Genomic DNA, 12,500 nt, shown 5'->3' with positions numbered 1-12,500 from the left:
AAGAAAAAATACAAGAAAAAAAAAACTTCCCAAAAAATCAGTCGACCTCGACTGGGGATCGAACATCAGACCTTCTGATTACCGTAATCGGAAGGTCTGGGGTTAGATCTCCAGTCGAGTAGACTGGCTGTTTGGGAGGGGGTTTTTTCTTGTATTTTTCTTTCTTCCATTGTCTGGCACATTTTTCATAGACACTTGTTCAGTTCTTCATCTTAGTATTATTGATACTCTCTGATTCATTGTTTGTTTGAATTGACTCCACGTTACATGTGCGGCTATGTGGTCTAGTGGTATGACACTCGCTTTCGGATCGGAAGGTCCTGGGTTCGAGCCTCGCTCGACTCATAGTTTAGTCCTTGGAAAAGACTCTTTACTCACATTCTCTCACCGTACTCAGGTGTAAAATGAGTACCTGGTCGTTAACAGCGTTGTCTCTGTCCGAAAAATTGTAATATCGCTTAACAGGCGGCATGTCCCGTCCTACATGTTCAATGTTGCTGTTGACCTTGTAAGGCGCTTGAGCACATTTAGTGGATATTGCCCTATCTTCTTCTTCTAGGTTCCATGCCTGGTCCAGGCTTCGGATACTGCATGAATTATCTCTCTCCATTCCTCCCTGTCTCTTGCTTTTTCAAACAGCTCTTGGATTGTTAGGTTGGTGAAGCCCTTCAGTTGGTCTATGAGTGTTTTTCTTTGTCTCCCCCGGGCGCGTTTACCAGGTATTTTTCCACAACTTGCCAGGTATTAATTCTTATCTTTCCTTACTATGTGTCCGAAAAAGGATAGTTGTCGATCCGCTATTAAGGGCATTAGTTTCCTTTGTTGGTATGTTTGTTTTAGCACTTCTTCGTTCGTTTTGTGTGCAGTATACGATATTCTCTGCATCCTTCTCAAACACCACATTTCAAAAGCTTCAATGTTCTTTTGTGTTTCTGCATTTGTAGTCCAGCTTTCGCATCCGTATAACAAGATTGGCCACACGTAGCACTTCAAGACTCGGAATCTAATCCCGAACGACATCTGTTTGTTTTTCAAAATGTTTCCGAGGTCCATAAAGGCCTGTTTGGCTTATAGAAAAGCTCAATTTGAAAAAAAAAAATTTACCCACAGCTCCAGCTGCCGCCTCAGTCAAATCGCCAGCACTCTAGATTCTGTGACGTCATGAAGCAGTTGATGACCACGCCAAAATGACGTCTTGATGATGATGATGATGATAATGGTGATGATGGCAATGATGTTGATGTTGATGATGATGATGATGATGATGAGATGATGATGATGATGAAGACAACGACTAATATCCACCAAATCCATAAATACCCGGCTACCTAATAAATTTTGGATGAAATGAAGGGGCAAAAGTTTTTAACTAATCGATCAAAAACAATCTTTTTTTTTTTTCAAAATTGATACTGGGTGGGGTTCCTGACCTCCCATAGTGGGCAGGGAGGTACATACTGTATCTTCTATCCCCCTATATCTGTTTTTCAATTGCTTTCTTCTTTGTCTTGGTCCTGGCCGGAGTCCTAGCTGGGAGGGAAACAGTCAAATGCATAGTTATTGTTTTGGGAGACGATATTTTTTTCCTTGTAAATCATCTCTCTGTTATGTATTATTATATTTGTTATTTTCAATGTAAATTGTAAGCATTTGGGTGTATTCCTCTATGTTAGATTTTGTGCTTGTGTCCGGATGAGACTTATAGGTGATCTCAAACTAAGTACATTGATGGTATGCTCTTGGAATCTACATCTGCTGTTCCCAGTTCCCCTTTGTCTTACCTTTTCTTGGGTGCTTTAATTGTAATTCTAGAACTTTTTACTATCCCATTTTCTTCCTTTTTACTGGCGCTGATATAACCTAAATGTGTTGCAAGCGCCGTGAAACCCTTAAAAACAAAAAAAAATTGATTAAACTTTAAACTTCCAAAAACTGAGCAATTGTGACCTCTTTTATGGCCTGGTGGAAGGAAACAAATGTAGATGAATCTTAATAACGCCCCTACCACATTATCTCATTCGTCTGTAGTGTTTCTATTTATCCTGTTTTGTTGATAAAGGGGAAACCCGAAATGTCAATTTTATCTGTTTTCGTAATATTAAATTGAAGCTTCCATTCAATGTCACATTGTTATTTATTTCTTCGAGCTTCGAGCAGCTCCTTTTACATATGTGACCTCTCGCCTCAAAACGGTATGATGTTGGGATGGACCAGATGCTAAAAAGTCGAATTATAGTTAAACTGGTCAAAAATATGAAACGTTGGTATTTACCACAGTAAAATATGATATTCCTTCTCCTCTATAAAGCATATAAACTCAACGTAAGCATGATATTTTTGGCTACAAATTCCATTTTCAGCATCTTAATCATCCCGACTTAATACCGTTTTGAGACGAGGTGTCACATATTAATTTCCAACATCGACATGGGTGGACAACCACGTCGATCCGGTAATAATATTATATCGGTGTCGAAGTCCACCTATTTTTAATTTCAGAAAAGTGAGTGGAGCAGGAACTTGTGTTGATAATAACAAGAAATACATTGAGAAGGAAATCGGCAAAAGACAACAGAGAATAAAAATATTTCGCGGCGGCGATTGGGGGCTCGAACCTGCTACCTTACTGGCACAGGGTCCCAGGTGGTGGATAGCTTATACGATAGAGTCACGATCTCCCCGCCCGGCCAGGCGGAGTTCTCGTACAAGTAAGGTCGAGGGTTCGATCCCCCATCGCCGCCGCGAAGTTGTTTAATCTCTGTTGTCTTTTTTTAAATTGAGCTTTATATATCGCAATATCCACTAAATGTGCTCAAGCGCTTTACAAGGGGTCCCTGGTCAACAGCAACATTTAACATGTAGGACGGGACATGATGCCTGTTAGGCGATATTACAATTTTTCGGACAAAGACAACGCTGTTAACAGCCATGTACTCATTTTACACCTGAGTACGGTGAGAGAATCTGAGTAAAAAGCCTTTTCCAAGGACTCAACTATGCGCCGAGCGCGAGGCTCGAACCCATGACCTTCCGATCCGAAAGCGAGTGTCATACCACTAGACCACATAGCCGTCTTCTGGCACTTTTCTACTCACTTCATTTCTTGCTATTATTGTCCACCTATTTTACAGATCTGATGATAAACCGAAATGGATATGGGCTCATTGTTTGTGTAATGGAATTACTCTCAAATGGAGAGAAAAAAATAAAGTGAGTAGATGTGACTCATATATAAGGGAACAACACAAAACAAACAACGTTTCGGCCCTTGGCCTTCGTCAGGAGACAGTAAACACAAACACAAATATGTAAATTTACAAAATATCAACGTTTCGGCCCTTGGCCTTCGTCAGGAGACAGTAAAGACAAACACAAATATGTAAATTTACAAAATATCACATGTGATATTTTGTAAATTTACATATTTGTGTTTGTGTTTACTGTCTCCTAACGAAGACCAAGGGCCGAAACGTTGTTTGTTTTGTGTTGTTCCCTTATATATGAGTCACATCTACTCACTTTATTTTTTTCTCTCCATTTTATTGGCTCATTTAGGCACCTCTAGCTTTGGTTTTAATTACTCTCAAACCAACGCAAAATAATGCTCAACACAACAATGTTAACCCAGTACTTAACTCACTCAACCCTAGAGATTTTTGCTACTTTTCAAAATTCGAAAAAAAAATGTATTTAAAAATGAGCATGTACATAGATAGTTTTATTCAACTATCATTAACATGTAAAAATTAAGCACATTAACTTTAATACTACGCCAATAATTTGTCTCATAAAAATGTAATAAATAGGCATGGGGTAAAAGTAACCCGGGTATACTACGGATATAGTTGGTGTTAAAGTTGAGTGAGTTAACCCAGCACTTAACTCTCTCCTTACCAGCCATTTTCAGGATTTTCCCCAAAACTTCACAACCACCCAACTAACACAAAAATATATTATTTATCACTCAAATACAATAGAAATCGAAAGTGTTGTGTCATTTTGTATAACAGCTTGGGGAGGCAATTGCTTCGCAGTGGAAAGGAACAAAATAAATTCAAATATTAAAAAATCCATTAAACGCTATATAAATGATGTTGACGATGTAGATCTTTTATACGAGAAATTTTGTATAAATAAAATAACTAAAATATTAAATGACCAGTATCATCCACTAAGACCATCAATTATTATATCAGAAAGAAGTGGTCGCCCTTTCTCTATTTCAACAAAAACAGAGAGACACCGAAAATCTTTTCTGCCGTCCAGTATTAGGCTTTATAACAACAAGCAATAATCATTTTATATAATTATTTCTCATTTTTACTTTTTTTAAATATAAATATTAATTCATTAATTTATTTGTTTTGCAATCTTTTCAATTTTCAGTTTATAGTGACAGTTTTAACTATTTTACAATGTTGAAATTATTCATATTATAAAGCGCAGCTCTGGTTATAGAGCTGCTCCTTTTTTTATATATAAATCCTATTTCCATTGTATTTTTGTCTTATTGTGTAAATTATAACACGTCTGTACAAAAAAATTCCTTTTGGGATGCAATAAAGTATTATTATTATTATTATTAAATGAGTTCTTGCCATGCATAATTTCTTTAGCAAAACATGCTCTACAACACACTGTTCATTTTCTTTAAATTATATGATGTACAAAAGAAATAATTTTAAAGAAAAATGTTGTAGCCAAAATGTGACTATTTTCTTATAGTCGGTAAGGAGAGGGTTAATGGCGTTCAGTTATCAGACCTGATAATAAGTACACGTCGATCGGGGTCGAGCAGATGATGAAAAGCTAGTAGTTCATTATTTTTTTTTTCAAATTGAGCTTTTATATAGCGCAGTATCCACTAAACATGCTCAAAGCGCTTTAAAAGGGGTCCCCGACCTACCGCAACACGTAACATATAGAATGGGACATGACGCCTGTTAGGCGATATTGCCATTTTTTTCGACAGAGACAAGGCTATTAATAGCCAGGTACTCATTCTACACGGTGAAAGAATGTGAGTAATACAGACCTGCCATTTGTACCGATTTAATCGGGACCGTCCCGATTTTTATGCGAAATTTGCTGCTGTCCCGATTTCCTGATTTTTCTCTCTCGCGTCCCGATTTTTCTTTTTACCCGAATTTTTTTAGTTAGAAAAAAAAAAATTGGCGGAAAAAAATTGGTAGAATTTTTTTTTTAGCGGTAATCAAATAATGAGGTGACCGTATGAACCGGATGTGTATAACATATCGCCACCCCCATTGTACGGTATCGATATAATGATATCGGTAATGTTGCCCAGTCATAATTATTTCGTTTTATAGTATGGGCAGACGGGAATGAATTCGTAGGTGTTATTATTTCATAGATACCTGTGTTGTGGTTTATTTCAATTTCGTGCACACCATTCGTTCAATCGTCAATCACCAGTCACAGTCACTGATTCATTGTTCTCAACTCTACCTCGTGCTGAGCTGAATTGTTAATTGTGCATTTTCTTGGATTTAATTCGTTTTTTTACTACTTTTTCATCTGTGTGCATTATAATTGGTCTTTGTTATTTGTGCTATACATAATACATCCATTGATTCATTTGTGTTGATAGATAGATCTAATTATTGACTTAAGATAATTATGGCTTCGCCAGCACCAAAACGACCTCGTGTTCAAAAGTTCCGTGAAGAATATAAGAAGATTTGGAACTTTGTGACTGAGTCAAGGTTAGGGGATGAGTATGCCAGGTGCACAATTTGTGAATGTGACGTAAAGATAAGTAGTGGAGCACGTTCTGATTTGGAAAGACATATTAAGACCCCTAAGCATTCGAATCGTGCTAAAGCATTTTCTTCAACCCCATCTGTGATGTCCATGTTTTCGCCAAAGTCTCGGAGCAGCTTAGATGATAAGGTGGCGACGGCTGAATTGTTATTCACAACTTTTATTGTTGAACACAACCTCCCTGTGGCCATTGCTGATCATGCTGGAGAACTATTCAAGATGATGTTCCCTGATAGTGACATAGCTAAAAAATTCAAATGTGCTAGAACGAAATGTCGCCAGTTGATGGGTAATATTGCTGAGGATGCTAAATCAACAATTGTTAAATCTGTAAAGGATACCCCATTTTCACTGTCAACTGATGGAAGCAATGATCGAGGATCAGAGCAAATATACCCGATTGTGCTTAGGTACCATAACAATAGTCAAGTTGTGACAGATGTTTTGAGTATCACCACTCCAACTGGGAATTCAACAGGAGAAAATATTTATACTGCACTGAGCAGTGAGTTAGATAAACATGGACTCTCTTGGAAGAATTGTATTAGTTTTGGTAGTGACAATGCTGCTGTTATGTTAGGGAACCAAAATGGTGTTGCTGCTCATATTAAAAAAACAAATCCTGATATTCACATTCAAGGTTGTCCCTGCCATTTACTCCATATTGCAGCCAAGCGAGCCTGTCAGACACTGAGGTGTCCAATTGAGGAAATTTTAATTGACATTTATCACTACTTAGACAATAGCACAAAGAGACAAAAATCCCTGCAACAGTTCCAAATAGAAACAGGGCATGTTGTTAAAAAAATAATCAAACATGGACCAACAAGGTGGTTGTCACTTCACAAATGCATTGAAAGACTTGTGGAACAATGGGATGCCTTGACTGGTTTTTTCAGTGCAGAAATTAAAGACCTTAAAAAACCGTCTGATAGGTTGAAGAGAATTGATTTATTTTTTTCTAACGCAAAGTCAAAGGCTTATGCTCTATTCCTCAAGTTTGCCCTTCCCACCTACATTAATGCTAATCTTCTCCTCCAAAGAGAGGAACCAACAGTACACTTACTGCAGCAGCGTCTTCATGATGTTGTGACGGACATATTAATGGCTTTTGTTAAACCAGAGGCCATTTCCAAGGAGAGTGATATTTATAAAATAGAACACCACAGGAGAAGCAGACAGAAGGATAGAGAGGATTTATTAATAGGCCATGATACCCGACTTTTTATTGATGTCATGAAAGCGGAAACAAAGATGTCTGGGACACAGTTGACAGAATTTTTTGAAGATGTCAGGAGCTTTTATTCCACCTCATTAAAATACATCTTCGAAAACTTGCCCCTTAGAGATGAAGCTCTCAAACATGCGAAAATCTTGGACGTCCGTGTCAGGACCACAACCAAATTCGAGTCCATAAGTTACTGGATCAATAGATTCGAATGTCTTAAACCAAGAACATCCTGTGAACATGAACAACTTCAAAAGGAGTTTGTTAGGTTTCAATTTGATAGACTGGAAGGACTTGATGTGACGATGAGGGTTGACAGGTTGTGGCAGGAGATCAGTGAATTGAAGGATAGTTGTGGGGTTTTTAAATACCAACTCTTAGGGCAGGTAATGAAGGGATTATGCTGTTTACCACATAGTAATGCAGACTCAGAAAGGGTTTTTTCGCTTGTTCGCAAGAACAAAACGGAGGCTAGAGCAAGCATGACTCGGCAGCTTCTGAGTGATATAATTCTTATCAAGATGACTCTTATTAGTCGTGGGCAGTCTTGTTATGGCTTTGTGCCATCACCAAGTCTTCTGGCCAAATGTGGTCGACAATAACTGCACAGAATAACGACACTACGCCTGTGAGTTTGGTGTCCTCAGGTGAGTGTTTAAAAAAAATATCAATGTAACGTTTTGTCCCTTATTTTCAAGCGTCCTGATTTTTTTTCCTGTGTCCTGATTTTTTGAGACCTTGGTCCTGATTTTTTGTGTTGGTAAAATGGCAGGTCTGGAGTAAAGAGCCGTTTTCACTGACTCAACTATGCGCCGAGGCTCGAACCCAAGACCTTCCGATTCGAAAGCGAGTGTCGTACCACAAGACCACGTAGCCGCACTTAATAGCATTCGGTTGTCAGACCTGATAATAAGAGCACGTCGATCGAAGGTCAAGCTGATCCTGAAAGGCTAGTAATTTAAAATTCAAATTGAAAAAAAAAATAGTTTTTTTTAAATAATTCAATACATTTAAAATGTCATTCTCTTCAAACAAAACCATCTAACCAAAGTCGAACAATTTAGAACACATTTAGTTTCCATCGTTCACTTATTTGTAGGTCTGATAACCCGAATTGTACAAGGCTTATTATTGTTGTAATGGAAATAATCTCTAACAAACGCAAAATACTCTCAATTACAACAATGTTAAAACAGGCCCATAATTGCGTTAAGCTATCATACCTGCTAATATGTTACAGTGGATGACATAATCAGTCGGATGGTAAAAAGGTTTGAACGACTGAGATATTGCCATGTTTAGTTAGAAGCTCAATTTTCATCAAAAATGAGTTCTCTACATAAATGATTAAATCAACCCTTTTGTACATCTTCGGGAAATATCATAGCTTAATTTCACTTCTAAATATTTTTTACAGCTAGTCAAGTTGAAAAAGTATGAAATTTGAGAAAAGTTGCTGGATACATTTTCTATACATCTGATCATAACGTCATGAAAAATCACCCGATTTACTTTAAATAAAGATTAAAATGCTCTGGGGAGCATATTCTTTCAGAAAATGCAGAAAAATGCAAATCCAAAATGTTCACCTTCCGACTGATTACATCATGCACTTAAACATATGTGCCCCTAGTAATCAACTTGGTGTTATACTGAATTAGAGCCGAATTTTATATTCATATTTATTCATCTTAGAAGCAAACCATGAAATAGGTGGATGTTTGATAACTTTTTATTTTATTTTTATTTCTATTTTTATTTTTATCATTGTTTTGATAATAATGATAATGTCATGGTTCCGATAATTTATCAAAATCGTTATTTAATTTAGTTATTCGGGGGACGTTGCGATTTGTATCGGTTTTAGGCATAAATTTATAACCATTTGCACTGTTTGGTTCAGCATTGTTGCTGCATAAAATGGAATCAAGGGATGTAACTCCTATTTTATTACAGTATTCTGTTAAAACGGAGTTACTTCCCCTACGCCGTGAAATTCAAATTGTATATATTTTTATATAATATATAATATAAATATTATGATCATGTTTTATAATGAACAGGGCTGACACAGCTTACCATTGGCCTTGAATGCGGCGTTGTTGTCTTGTGGTATTATACTCGGCTTCTGACCAATATGTATGTGGTTCGAGTCCCGTTTTTCACATTTTATTAAATCATTATTTATAAGAGTATGGGGATAGTACACGACACGCCACTATAAAGGAATATGTGACCCCTCGTCTCAAAACGGTATTATGTCGGGATGGACCAGATGCTAAAAAGTCGAATTATAGTAAACTCAACGTAAGCATGATATTTTTGTCTACAAATTCCATTTTCTGCATCTTAATCATCCCGACTTAATACCGTTTTGAGACGAGGGGTCATATATATAAATCAAAGAATAGATAAATAGTAGCTCATTTTTGTCTAACCTCTTAGGTAATGTACACCAAAAAAAAATGTTCCAGGAAACCATACTTCGAGTAAAACATGGAACAAAGAATAATAAGAACAAAAATCGGAAAAGAGAAAAAAAGAATCTTTCAAAAAGAGATTAGTGTTTCCGAGCAGTACCAAAATCTTTTTAAAATGGAGATTTTATTTAGCGCAATATCCATTAAACGTGCTCAAAGCGTTTTACAAGAAGGTCCTGACCAACAGCAGCACGTAACGTGTAGAACGGGATTTGACGGCTGTTAGGCGATATTGCAAATGTGTTTTCGACAGAGACAACGCTGTTAACGAGCAGCTACTCATTTTATACCTGAGTACGGTGAGAGAATGTGAGTAAAGAGCCATTACCAAGGACTCAACTATGCGCCGAACAAGGCTCGAACCCAGGACCTACCGATCCGAAAGCGAGTGTCATGCATACCACTATGACCACATAGCCGCATAGGTGCCTAAATGAGTCAATAAAATGTATAGTAAAATAAGGGGAGTAAATATGACTCTTATAAAAGATACAAAACAAAGTAAACGACGTTTCGGCCTTTTGTCTTCTTCAGGTAAACAAGAAAAGTAAAATGTGTTATATTATATTGGAATTATAATTAAAACAGTATCGATAAAGATATGTATGTATCAACAGGTTTACCTATTATTTTTAACTATAATTCCAATATAATATAAAATATTTTCTTTCTTGTTTAACGGAAGAAGGCCAAAGGTCGAAACGTCGTTTACTTTGTTTTATATATCTTATAAGAGTCATTTTACTCCCCTTATTTTACTATGGATAGTATGTGCTTGGCATAAGAAGCTCACAATAGCCATCCGGAAATATAACGGACCAACACACAAAACTATGTGTAACCTTGAACGTTAATAGTCTGCTTAATACAGTTTAGTGAGAATTGCTCATAAACGTGGATGGCAAAAAAATAGTAACAAAGACCCGAGTGACGTCAACTTCGTTCTATCTATACATTTTGTTTCCCATCATCCTCTTATGTTAGATAAATCGTCTAGTGTTTCTAGAACCTGCTATTCGCGCTTCTGGTTTCTTATAGATTAGACTAAAATCGTTTCTGAACGGTAGTAATTATGCCGCGGTCAAAGGTCAAGTGACTGCCAAACAATACCTGTTGGATTCTGGCACGCTTTCCAGGAGAAGCCAAAAGCGTGCTAAAATCTGAGCGTGCCGATAATAATCTTTGGTGCGCATGAATACTAATCCAACTTTGTTCTTCTTTGAGTCAAATTGTCTTTCAAGCTGATGGACCGATGGAGAAAAATACAAATTATGGTGAATAGAAGTACAACAACCATCCCATTGGTCACGAAATACCTAATACTAATAATCTTACTTGGAGGAGTGGAATAACGTTTTCTTTCATTTCTTTTATATTTATTAAACTCGTTATACTTTATCGCGCAATGACACATACTCGCAAGCTAGTAGTGTTATTGGGCACGATAAAAATACTTTGTTTAACCCTATTTTCATACTAAAATAGAAAGTCCTATTTCCTGATTTGGGTCCATTTGGCCCCCATGACTTGCAAAGAGAAAAATACTAGAAAGTCCTATTTTCTGATTTGGGGTCCATTTGGACCCCATGACTTGCACATAGTAAAATACTAGAAAGTCCTATTTATTTCTTATTTGAGGGCCATTTATCCCCCATGATTGTACAATGGAAAATTCAGTTAAAATCATATTTTCTCATTAAATGTATATAGGCAATATAAGTTTGCATCATTTTGTTGTTTTTGTTGTGACATTATGCATCTATTTATTTAGTGACAAAGTCGTGTCAATATGATCCAAAACTTACTGGTAGATGGCATCTACAATAATTGTCTTGGTCATTTTGTTTCCTGTTTGCTGTCCAATATGATGAGCGCCAGTTTCAGTTACCTACTTTTTCATCAACTCTAATCAAGACACACCCAAGTAAGTACTAACTCATTACTTTTTTTTCATTAGATATGTGATGATTATTCTGACACTTATCCTATGTAAAGAAAAATGAATTGAAAGTATCGTTAACTTTATGATTGTAGTACCAGCTAGAATCGCCAAATATGAAATGATGAAACAATAATGGATACATGAAATCGCTAATATTCAATTTAATGTTTCTTCCAATACTTGCCTTACTTTCGCTTCTCGATTATCTTTTCTTATTGTGTGTACCCTACCTAACCACAGATTTGTTTGTAACTTCTTATGACAAGTGATTTATTTTCTTGTACCGTTATTCAATCTCTAGATGAACTAATAAATTAGCTTAAATGTCTACATTATGTTTCAGTCATATTGTATTGATATTATTGCTTTTGAATTCTTAAATTTGCTAACTAAATGATTTGTATGTTGCTGGGTGTTTTTTTTTTTTTAATTTTCAACCATCCTTTATGTGGTCTAAATTATGTTGCATTGGACCTAAACCATGACGAATGGAGAAAGTGCAGCATCCTTGGTAGTTTGAATACTCAGATATACATTGAGTTGTAGTCTGCTGGGGCAACCCCAGTGCATGAGGAAGGTATGTCACCTACTATTTATTTAAAACTGAATGGTACCTATTACATTTATATGTGTAATGGTTGTTAGCTCGGAGTTAATAACAGGCATCATATGAAATCTAATATGAGAATCTGAGTTTCAATTCTGATTGTTAGAATGTCATTTCTCCAAACAGTAACAGCATTATCAAGTATGTTTCTATTGTATGAAATAGTAAAATAAATATTAAGTTGGTGTAAGATTAGTTTATCTTTAACCAGTGAATTGACAGAATATCATCAATTAATAATGCAAGATAAAGATGAGCTGTTGCAAATCGAGTTTCAGGTAATGGATGATTTTCCCCCACGATGATAATGATGAAGGTATAAATTAATAATATTGACAACTCATCAATTTTTTGATTTATTGGCTGCAAAGACTTCAGAGTAAAAGCTGTTTTTTTAAAGATTAAAAATCGAACATTTATACCTCTTTTATCTGACTCGTTGGATGTGACTTTCAGCAT

At 36.3% G+C, this 12,500-nt stretch overlaps 2 protein-coding genes across 4 annotated transcripts in view; both read left to right on the top strand.

Annotated features, from left to right (window-relative positions):
- The window catches only part of LOC144957960 (uncharacterized), a 55,583-nt gene extending 53,464 nt beyond the window's left edge, over positions 1 to 2,119 (top strand). Inside the window, exon 7 of one of the 2 annotated variants that reach the window (XM_078889518.1) lies at positions 1,111 to 2,119. In XM_078889518.1, the coding sequence (XP_078745644.1) occupies positions 1,111 to 1,191 (81 nt within the window). In that variant the 3' untranslated portion in view covers positions 1,192 to 2,119. The remainder of the gene's footprint in view (positions 1 to 1,110) is intronic. The other variant, XM_078889519.1, reaches the window with a different exon arrangement.
- Positions 2,120 to 5,323: 3,204 nt separating this feature from the next.
- Positions 5,324 to 7,777, top strand: LOC144957729 (zinc finger BED domain-containing protein 5-like). 2 transcript variants are annotated; one of them, XM_078889114.1, is made up of 2 exons: positions 5,324 to 5,494; positions 5,748 to 7,777. In XM_078889114.1, the coding sequence occupies exon 2, from the start codon at positions 5,869 to 5,871 to the stop codon at positions 7,612 to 7,614; it is 1,746 nt and encodes a 581-aa protein (XP_078745240.1). In that variant the 5' UTR covers positions 5,324 to 5,494; positions 5,748 to 5,868; the 3' UTR covers positions 7,615 to 7,777. The 2 variants fall into 2 exon arrangements, with proteins under 2 accessions (XP_078745240.1, XP_078745239.1); XM_078889113.1 differs by having other exon boundaries at positions 5,324 to 7,777.
- Positions 7,778 to 12,500: the final 4,723 nt, after the last annotated feature.

The sequence above is a fragment of the Berghia stephanieae genome, chromosome 12, assembly GCF_034508935.2.
Source record: "Berghia stephanieae isolate SIO BIC M18660-M18661 chromosome 12, UCSD_Bste_1.3, whole genome shotgun sequence".
Classification (NCBI taxonomy): Eukaryota; Metazoa; Mollusca; class Gastropoda; order Nudibranchia; family Aeolidiidae; genus Berghia; species Berghia stephanieae.
The sequence above is the reverse complement of the archived record's forward strand: the minus strand, read 5'-3'. Positions and strand labels throughout refer to the sequence as shown.